At 43.3% G+C, this 11083-nt stretch overlaps 1 protein-coding gene across 2 annotated transcripts in view; it reads right to left on the bottom strand.

The window, feature by feature from the left end:
* Positions 1–1275: 1275 nt before the first annotated feature.
* The window catches only part of ELF3 (E74 like ETS transcription factor 3), a 32182-nt gene continuing 22374 nt past the window's right edge, over positions 1276–11083 (bottom strand). For both annotated transcript variants that reach the window (XM_033917940.1, XM_033917941.1), the window contains exons 6-9: positions 10930–11019; positions 10423–10539; positions 8520–8715; positions 1276–4154 (exon numbers count right to left, since the gene is read on the bottom strand). In XM_033917940.1, the coding sequence (XP_033773831.1) occupies positions 4043–4154; positions 8520–8715; positions 10423–10539; positions 10930–11019 (515 nt within the window). In that variant the 3' untranslated portion in view covers positions 1276–4042. The remainder of the gene's footprint in view (positions 4155–8519; positions 8716–10422; positions 10540–10929; positions 11020–11083) is intronic.

The following is an 11083-nucleotide window of genomic DNA, read 5'->3' as shown; positions in this document are numbered from 1 at the left end:
GATATTGATCAGATTTGTCTGACAAGACCTGTCTCTAGTCACGACTGAAGAAATTTGACTGAATTTTTGGAACATACTCAGGATGTGATCCAGAGTCGGTCCACCCTGGTGATAACATGCATGAGTGAGATAGATAAGATGTTAATAATGAAACTTTACTTTAAAAACAGGTTAATGAAATTTTGTGGAGATCTGGTTAGGATTTCCCAGATGTCTCTAGAACCACTCAATTGAGAAGGAAATAATTTTTGAAGTTAAAGGTTAGAGTTTTGGCCCTAGAGGCATCTTTTTACCCGAAATTTCCTTGTAAATGTTTGGTTAAGTTGCGAGATATTGAGTATGTTTTTTGGGACCCCCATACAATTACAACAATTTTTAGTTGCGAGAGAACAGAAATGAGTTGTCTCATCTGCTGAGAAAAAAGAGAAATTAGTATCCCAGTTAGTAAGGCATGATTCAAGGTTCGTTAGGACAAACTGAGAATTATTATCCTTTATCTTTTCTTGTAAATTTGTTTGATTAGAAATTTTAACATGTTTCCCCATAATGTGGGCTTAAAAGGAATTATGTATGTATGAATGATTATGTATTGTTTTGTGAGATTTTTCTTTTTTTCCATTTGAATTATTGGATATTGTAATGTATTCCAAAATTATAATAAAAAAAAGACCTGCCTCTAGTGAATCCATGTTGCCTCGGGTTTTCTAATCCACTGAATTCCAGAAACTTCACTATTCTCTGTTTTAAGTGTTTCCATCAATTTACTTACCGCAGAATTCAGACTTACCGGCCTGTAATTCCCTACTTCTTCCTTACTTCCACTTTTGTGAAGAGAGACCACATTTTTCCTTCTCCACTTCTCTGGTTCACAGATCAGGAATTCCACCAGACAGATGTCCTAACTTGGGAGTCCGCCAAGAAATACTTTATTGTGGTTTCTATTATTAAATCCCACGATGGCTTATATGATCAAATTTATTTCTACCAAAGCACATGCTTACAATATTTCCTTTTAAAGAGTGGTAAGCAAGAGTGTGTGGTGCAGTGGTTAGAGCCACAGCCTCAGCACCCTGCGGTTGTGGGTTCAAATCCCACACTACCCCTTGTGACCCTGGGCAAGTCACTTAATCCCCCTTCGCCCCAGGTACATTAGATAGAGTGTGAGCCTGCCGGGACAGATAGGAAAAAACGCTTGAGTACCTGATTGTAAAACCGCTTAGACTATAAGTGGTACATAAATGCTTAAATAAATAAGAACAACAGAAATAATTATATTTTTAGCAATTTAATTGTAAAATATATTCATTTCAATATATGTAGGAGAACTATATAAGAATTCTCTTATTTACTTAACACATTAACACACATTTACAAAGCATAATGTACAAAAAGATTGTCATAATTGTAAATATTTAAAAAAAGAAATTATACCAGTCCAGCTGAAAAAATAATTTTGAAATGGGATAAGTGCTTCCATATCATTAAAATTCAACATATCTGTGAAAAAATATATACAGGTACTTATATTACAGAAAGTGAGTGCACACAGATGCTTCCTGGGCATTAAGATCCACTGTTTGATGCAACTGAAAATACCTGGCAGCAAATTATTTCTACTGCAGGAATTAAATTGGGAATAAAGGACAATAATGAGATCTACCCCCCCTCTTTTACAAAGCCGCGCTAGCGTTTTTAGTGCCGGCCGCTGCGGTAACAGCTCCGACGCTTATAGAATTCCTATGAGCATCCGAGCTGTTACCGCCGTGGCCAGCACTAAAAACGCTAGCCTGGTTTTGTAAAGGAGGGGGTTAGTCACTAATAACTGGTATTTTAGTAAAATAACATGTCTTCACAGCTGCCCATGTTGATAACGTTCCCTCTAAATCAGGGGTGTCCAACCTTTGGGCTTCACTGGGCCGCATTGGCCGAAAAAAATGTTTTTGAGGCCGCACAAACTTTCAAACGCTGCAGCAAGACACAGGAGGGAGCCGGCAAGATGGTAAACCCCCGGGGGCAGCAGAGGAAAACACTGCATCGCCCTCGACTGGGGCCGCACAAAATACTTCATGGGGCCGCATGCGGCCCTCAGGCCGCAGGTTGGACACCCCTGCTCTAAATCTTTATAACACAAATAAATATATCTACAATATATCTACACATAGAATCTGCCATTTTTGTTATAGATTGTGGGCTTGGTTGTGAATTCCTAACAAAGCTTAAGAAATATCATTGGAAAGACAGAAACCTCACGGGAGAGGGGAGATATGATAGAGATGCTTAAATCATAAATTAAATACAACATGTGGTGGGCTGTGGCCCAATTAGAGCGTAACTTATTTCTTGTGGAGTTTTTTTTTAATGCCAATGAGAAGTAACGACGACCAGCTTATAATCATTATTGATTGCTGTCAATGATACTAGTGTTGAGAGGCTTTTTCTCCACAATTTATGTGTTGAAGGGTTCTCTCTCTTGGGCACGTCCTTACCGCTGGCTGGTAACATTTTGTATTTAATTTAGGGATGTTTAAATACCTCCATGGCATAAATGCGCATGGGGGGAGTCTCATGAACACTCTGGAATGTGGGGGCATAGGATGAAGGTGAAAGGGGTAAGACTCAGAAGTAACCTCAGAAAATAATTTAAGGGGTAATGAATGCGTGGAATGGCCTCCCAGAGAGGGCGGTGGCGACAAAAAGTGTATCTGAATCCAAGGATCCTTGGGACAAGTACATTGGATCTCTAAAAGGAGCCCTTAGTAAAAGAGGGGGTTGTCCTATATCTGCCTTAATTTTTCCATGTTTCTGTGTTTCACATATACTGATTTCCTGTTCTGGATTTTTTCTTGGGAATACTTTCTCCACGCATGGCCTTGGTGTCACTTTAAATGGAGCGCTTTCTGGCTAGCTAAGAAAGCAATCCCAAAACCTCCCAGCTAGGAGGGACGTGCATTCATTACCATGCATTCAGTTTGTTTGGGTGCCTTCAAAGTGTTAGTGCATGAAACTTGATTGTATGCGCATACATGTGTGAATTAACGTGTATCAATTTGGGCAAGTGTTCTACGTTCAATGTTTTAGGAGTATGTTCTGTAATAATGCACACTGTTTACCAATAAAAAGATTATTTTTTAAAAAAATGCTTACTGCACACGCTAAAAATAACGTTATTAAAACAAATGCGCAAAACAAACCATAAAAAACACCCCAAAATCAAGAAATTTATCAGAAAAAAATCAGAAAGCACACCAAAAATTGTATGTCCACGCACATCCCTACCAAATAGTTTGTGATGGTTTGGGGGGGGGGAGGGGGCGTCTGTTCAACCTATGGCTGCTTTTTGCTCAGAGGAGCCCAGGAGTGCTCACTCAGACGTCTGGAGAGACGTTACTGTTCATGATGTCACTGTCCCTCTGATGGTGTACGTACTGCTCTGTTGAGGCCAGTGACATCAGTTATCGCGTGAATTATTCTGGAAACGAGGAGGAAAAAGTCTCCTGCACGTCTTCTACGGTCTTTTAGGCCTGGGATCCACTTTCAATGATCTCACATAGACCTTCCATAGTCTCTTATCATCCTGCTTCCTCAAGTCTCAGAGAGTAGGAATTAGGGTCATTTTGGTAAAACAAATAGAAGGCCGAAAATTGTTGTTGCTTTTCAAAGTTCTCTGTACAGGTAAAGCACTGGATCCCATGCTGAGTCACCAAAAAAAATACAATCCAACATTCACATATTTAAAAAGAAAACAATAAAAATAATAATATTAATAATATTAATAATAGTGGTTTACAACAACCTACTTGAGCCAAAATATCAGCTGAAGGTATCTACGCCTCAAGAAATGGCGCACACATAGTGTTGCCCTTATGAAAAGGCCGGAGTCTGACAAACTTTGCATAGGAGTTAGGCTAAGGCGCTCCTATTAAAACGTTTTCCTTTCAAAATGACTTTTTTTTTCCGAGAAGTCAGCTTCAGTAAGTCGTGCCTTGGGCTTTCCTGAGTAATCTGGATGTAACCAGTGCAGTCTTTTAACCATTACAAGCTCTCAGCTTCGGTTCAAAGCTTGCTCGTCCTTCCAGCCACTGGAGTTCTTCCCAAACTTGTACACCAGCCTTCTCCCATCGACCCTTTCCAGAATTTCCCGCTTGTAGTAATACCTGGACATGTAAAGAACAATAGACATCAAAATTAAGGTGACTGGGTCTCAGAAAGCCAGGCGGCCAATCAGTATGACTTCCATCAGAGACAATTCCATTCAAAGCATTCTTGTGGTTCTTCCCAAGGCTGATTCCCCTTAAGGGGCGAGGCAGTACAAGCCATGAAAAAGTCAGAAAATGTTCATTTCCCACAGGGGGCATAAGTTGCTTAAGGTACTTAGGGGGCTCTTTTACTTAACCACATTAAGTACCTAGGCCCCAATTATATAAATGATGCCTAAAACATAGGCGCCGAGCAGTGACGTAGCAAGGGGGGAGGCGGCGCCCACGGTGGTGGCGTCCCCCCTTTCCTCTTCTCTGCTCCCCCTGCTGCATGCACTCCCCTTCCCTTCCCCCGTAGCTCCCCGGTGCGAAGAGCGTCTCTAACTTGCTGCCAGCGTCAGCTCTCCCTCTGACGCCACTTCCAAGTCGCGAGACCCGGAAGCAATGCCAGAGGGGAGCGTCGAGGCCGGTACAAGCGACAGGTTGGAGCTGCTGCTCGCCTGTAGAGAGCGAGAGGTACGGTGGCGGGGAATTGAAGGTGTGCGTGTGGCAGGGGAGGCGTGGGAAGGAGCAGGGGAGCCAAGAGGAGGACTGGTGCCGACGCCCCACTACGATGGTGCCTGGGGTGGTCTGCCCCCCATCTTCCCCTTACTACGCCACTGGCGCCAAGGAAAGCAGTGCATAATGCATGTCAATCATGAGCTAGGAACTATTTATAGAATCGCACCTGGAGTTGCCTAATTTGGACTTAATGGATCAAAACCTTAAGTACCCCCTATTATGCCAGGGTTTTGTTGGCCTAAATACCGATGCCTAAGTCCAAACCTACCCAAGATCCGCCCACAATCCACCCTCAACCACACCTACTTTCTGGTAGGCGCCTTGGACTAGGCTGTTACATTGAACTACTGTAATTTTCTCTATCTGTCGATTTCTAAGAAAAATGCAAAAAGGCTACGGATCATTGAAAATGCTGCGGTACGACTGATTTTCGGATTGAAAAAGATCAGATCACGTGTCACAGTATTATTATAGACTGCACTGGTTGACAATGGAAGCTAGAACAGTTTTCAAATTTGGTTGTGTAGGTTTTAAGGCCTTGGATGGACTTTTACCCAACCATCTTTTAGATTGCTTCAATTTTGCTACTAGAAAACACTTGCGTGTGATACGACTTTTTGATTTTCCATCTGTAAAGAGAGGTGTTTTCAAACGATTTCTTAGTAAAAGTTTGGCATATATGGTAGCTATTTGGGACAAACAAGTTAATACTTATAGATCAGTCTCAACCTCTTACCTAGTCTTTAGAAAATCATTGAAAACCCACTTGTTTGGTAAATATTTGGATTAATTTATTATGATCATACTACATATGGTTAGTATCTCTTAGCTGTTAACCGCCCTGAACCGCAAGGTAGCTGCGGTATATATGAATTTATGTAATGTAATAAGTTAGACGACTAGAGAGCAATTTAATTTAATTTAAGCTAATTATTGAGCCAATAAGCTTGTTATTGGCAGGGCAGGATTAACCAATAGGACAAGTAGGCACGTGCCTAGGGCCCGAAATGGTCAGGGGGGCCCGATGAAGGAGGGCATCAACATTGTTTTTTCCAAACGGCGATGGGCCTCTCCAGCATCAATCAGCAACGCAGGCCCCCCACGATCGGCAACGTGAGCTCCACCCCGATCGTCAACACGGCCCTCCCCCCCCCCCCCATCGACAGAAAGTAAGACAAGTGAGCAATGCGGGTAAGAAAGGCAACAGGAACTGTAATTGTGCAAGCGGTGCTGCTTGCCCAAAGCTTCCCTCTGACGCAGCTTCCTGTGTCCGCCTGGGCGCATAGTGGGGTGGGGCGGGGCAGGGGGGGACCCAGTGTACTTGTGTGCCTAGGGGCCCTCGACGAATTAATCCTGCCTTGGTTATTGGCACTGATTAAGCTTTTTAAATAAGTAGCACCCCCCTTTTTTTTTACAAAAGCACGGAAGAAGTTTTTAGCATCAGCTATGCTATACATTGTTAGGACACTCATAGAACTCTATGGCCGGCGCTAAAACTCTCTTATGCTTTATGTTTTATTAATATTTGATATACCGTTTAAGCATATCACAGATCTAAGCAGTTTGCAATAAAATACAGGTACAGTGGTACCTCGGTTTACGAGTGCACCATTTTGCGAGTGTTTTGCAAGACGAGCAAAACATTCGCAAAATCGGCCCAGCAAGAAGAGGAGGCCGATCTTCGGGCACCGGCACCAACGCACAGGACATGCCGGTGCCAGTGCCGAGGCCGAGATGAAAAGTAGGAAGCGAGTTCGGGTGGATCTGGGGGACTTCAGATCGCAGTGGGGGGTGCCGGATCGCGGGGGGGGGGGAGGGGAGGGTGTCGGATCATGGGGGGGAGGGTGCCAGATCGAGGGGGGGGCTTCGGGGGGAGCATGCTGGTTCTCGTGGGGGGAGGAGGGGATAGAGCAGCGCCGCTGGCCTCGGGGGGTGGGAACGTATCAAAGCGAGTTTCCATTATTTCCTATGGGGAAACTCGCTTTGATATACGGCTATTTTGGTTTACGAGCATGCTTCTGGAACGAATTATGCTCGTAAACCAAGGTACCACTGTACTTAGAACTTCCCTATCTGTCCCGAAGGCTCACAATCTAGCTAAAGTACCTGATTAAACAATTATTAAAATACAAAAGATATAATAAAATTCCAAGAATGGTGAGGGAAAGATACGCGCTTTTGTAAAGGGGGAGGGGGGAGGGTAGGATAGGTGCCTGGACCAACTAGGCATGCCAATCTAGGTGCCTTTTACAGAACCTGGGCCATAATGTGTGGTTTACCACACCGTAACTGCTAGCAAAGAGCAGTGTTAAAGGGTTTTGAAGTGATTTGGCGGTTACAGCACAATAAACCATCCATTAAGTACTTAATATGTCAGGGCTTAGCATGGGTGGAGTGTAGGCGTGGAAGGTATTTAATAGTTAACGTGCTGCACATACCGTGCATTAACTGATTAATACACAGTTAATGCAGAACCACTTATGGGTCTAGAATGATTCATCGTGGCCATTCCAGCACTGAATCGGCCGTGATGAATCGTCGTAGAGTGACGATGGCTAGTCTCTCCTCCTCACGGTTCCTGTCATCTGTGCCTCTCTCTTCCCCGGTTCAGCGTGTCTCCTCCCTACGGTCACCCACCACCATTTCCGCAGCTTTCCTTCGCCAGTGCCTCATCCCCTCCATCGTGGCTTTTCTCCCTCTCAGGCAACCAGTTGGGATGCAGCAGAATTGAAAGGTTGCTTCGGGAGGACAGGGGCGCTGGATAAGGAAAACTATAGGGCCTCAATCGTCCCATTCCATGGCACTTTTGCTGTCCTAACTTTATCTGGATGGTTATCTGGTTAGTGGAATCCTGCTCAAGTTCCACCCTTAGACATAACATAACATAAATGTTTATTTATATATCGCATAAGCCTTGCGGCTCAATGCGGTTTACAAAAGAGGAAAAACTGACCAGTGTCAGCGAGCTACAGTGATACTTGGGACGCGGAGTCACAAAGGAAGAAAGATTAACGACAAAGGGCTGCTATATAACTTGGCAAGTGTAAGGTTCAGAGGTAGGCAGTTGAGCTTTACACTTCCCCCTCGGCATTCGCGGTTTCGTTTATTTGCGGGTTTTCGTTCTCTGGCTCCACCCCCCCAATGTACACCACAGGAAGTTGCTGCTCCCGGTGTTATACGGAGGAAATCGCTGCTCCCGGAACAAATCAGGTTAGGTTATTCAAGGTATAAAAAAAATATATATTTTTTAGGGATTTGTTACCGAAAAACCGCGAATAACATACGAAAAGGTATTCGCGGTTTTTCGGTATTCGCCGCCATGCTTTTCTCCTATCACCGCACATGCGGAGGGGGAAGTGTACAAAGGAGGATCAGTATCACTGAGCTAGGTCGTAAGTGACAAGCTAGGTTTAGCGTATGAGGTAGCTTCCGAGAGTATCTAAGAAGGTCTGCTGAATTTCGGGAAAAGGTATGTTTTTAGGGGCTTCCTAAAGTGTATGTTGGAGGTAGATGTTTTGACCAGTTGGCTCAGTTCTGGGTCTTTGGTGGCAGCCTGGTAAGATAGTAGTCCGCTGATGAATCTTAGACCACCAGACCACCTTGGCCCTACATGGACAGCACTGAGGCTGCCTCTGACAATATAGGCTGACAATATGCTGAGTACCCAGAGTCAGTACTAGCCAGCAGAAATGCATGGATGCTTTCTGAAGATATCTGGTTTTGGCATTTCAATACTGGTCCTTCAGCCTTTTGCTCACTCACCTCATTGCTCGGCTGAGCTTCTCGTACGTCATGCTACTGTTCTTCTTCCTCTGTCCCCACAGCTGAGCCACAGCCTCAGACCTGAGGAACTTGAAGACACCCTCACTCCGGTCTTCCCACTTCATGAGCCCCTCATTCAGTTCTGGATGTATAAGAATGTCCCGGATGAACTCCCATAGATGGGTGCCTCTTGCAGCTGAAACAAAAAAGAGCCAAGATTTCCATTAGAAGTCTGCTGTAGACCGGCATACATGAGTAAATAACTTTATGGAATCTTGAAAAGCAAAAGTGATGTCATAGTTAAGTATGACATACCCAACTGTGACATCATTGTCTGTTTCTGAGGATTCTATTAAAAAGCACTACAGAATCAATGGAGCACAGATGCCAATATGGGAAAGCACATTATTTCTTTCAGAACTTTTTCATTGTCTTCAAGGCCTTGAGGGACAAAGCATCTGTCCAGGTCTGGAGGTATGAGAAAATCCTAATAGGGTATTTGTTATCTGGATACATTCATATGCATGCAGGACTGATTTGGGGGGAGAGGTAGATAAGTAGGACAACTGTCCACAACCTCAGCATGAAGTGAAAGTGAGAGATATTGTTGAAGCAAAGCTTCAGGGTGTCTGGCTCTGGCTGGGCCTACTCTTCAGTTTCTACCATGGGCATCTTGACATCTAACTCTAACTCTGTCCTCAGATGAACATGGTCCCAGAAAACAGGCTTTCCATTATGTAGAATTTCACAGAGTATGTTTGTGTGTTTATTCATTTATAACCCGCTTTTTACAGAGCGGTTTACAGCAAGAATATACACAGCATTTAAAACACATATACACACACCATCCATGGCTACAACACCAATAAATCAGCAGCCAGCTTAATATGCCCCTATTGCACCAATGTCATTTTTCGACATTATGCTGGCGCATTTCATTCAAGTTTCAGCATTAGAAATAAACCCCATCTTTATTGACCCTTGAGAAAGCCACTGTTGAGGCGAGAACATTTGGTCTGGTGCAATGGGGGCATATTAAGCTAAGTGGCATTTCGTCTGAATATAGAGCAATCGAGTTATAATGATCCAAGGATTTAGGTTAATTTAAATTAAATAAATGAAATTTGATAATAATTTGTATACTTGCCTAATCCAGTTAGTGAGAGGTTTGGGGGATCAATGAAAGACAAAGGAACCCAATGAAATACAGACTTTGTCATCCTTTTGGATTGTCTGTAGGGTTGCTGAGATCCCTTTTCCTCTCTTACATTGACTTGTATACAAGACCATAGCCATTTGGTTATTTCAATTACTCAAGCATCACCAATATTTAATGGTGAGACGTGGATAACAGTCATCTAATTTGGGACAGCAAAAAGTCCATCCTAAATTAACTGGGCAGCTATCAGTGAACCATCAGTGGATAATTCCCACCAGAACACTGAGTACCCAAATATTCAGGGGCCAGTACTGAATATCTGGGTCTAATTCAGCCATCAATGGCCAGCGTTCAAAGAAACAAGTGAAAAATGCCTCCTTTCTTTTCTCTGCTCTTCCTATTCACACATCGCTCATAGACATTCAGACAGCACATGCAGCCTACCAGACACATGTGAATGGAATTGTAATTAAGAGTGGAAGCCTTTGCAACAACATTGTTTCTCTCAAGTCTGACATCTGCCAATTCAACCATCTATATATAATTTTTTTTTTTTTTTTTTTTAGCCAGGAAAAGCATAGCGTCTTGTTGATTGGAGAAGCCAAACCAACCAAGCTTTGGCCTTACCCCAATCTCTTTAGTTGCTGATGCTGCGCGGACAAAATATTTGTCCCAGTGGGCCACCTCATTCCACCGCCTATGTCTGAGCTGTAGAAAACAATTTGGACCCGATGCCAGACTTACAGTGCTTGCTTTTCTTGGTCTCCTGGCATTCTCTGTTGTCCTTGTTGAACTTCCTGGGTCTTCCCCTTCTCCGTTTCCCGTGCTTCAAGTCACTTGTTTCATCTATTAATCTGTTTGCTGAGCGAATCGGAAAAGACCAATTATCTCTACTTTCTGCTATTTGTACTAAATCAAATATCGTTTTACTGTATGTAACATACTACTTTTCTTTATGTAGACATTTTCAAGTACGTAAATAAGCTATGTTATTTCTTGGCAGCATACAGATATCAAGGACACTGCCATCCAAACATGTTCTGATGGAAGGGGGTTGGGAGTTGAGAATTGTCATAAAACTGCTGCATTGAAGAACTGAGCAGAGGGTAAGAGTTTTGAGATTAGTGTCAACAGCCCACAGGGCATATAAAGGACAGATCTGCCAATTTGCCCATTTCCATCAGGGAGACCTTTTGGCTAGTGTTACTAAAATCTTTTTTGATCTTTCTTTGGATGGATTCCATTACTCACCATTGGGAAGGGTAAACTTGGTGTCTGCAGAATCGAGTTCCCCATCACTCCCACTAGACAACAGAGAATTGGGGCTATGGGCTATCATCCCTGTAAAACAGGCAGACAAATTGGTTATTAGTTTTCTGCATTTTAAATGAAGAAAATAAAGAAA

The sequence above is a fragment of the Geotrypetes seraphini genome, chromosome 13 (assembly GCF_902459505.1).
Source record: "Geotrypetes seraphini chromosome 13, aGeoSer1.1, whole genome shotgun sequence".
NCBI lineage: Eukaryota > Metazoa > Chordata > Amphibia > Gymnophiona > Dermophiidae > Geotrypetes > Geotrypetes seraphini.
This window is presented reverse-complemented; position numbering and strand designations above follow the sequence as displayed.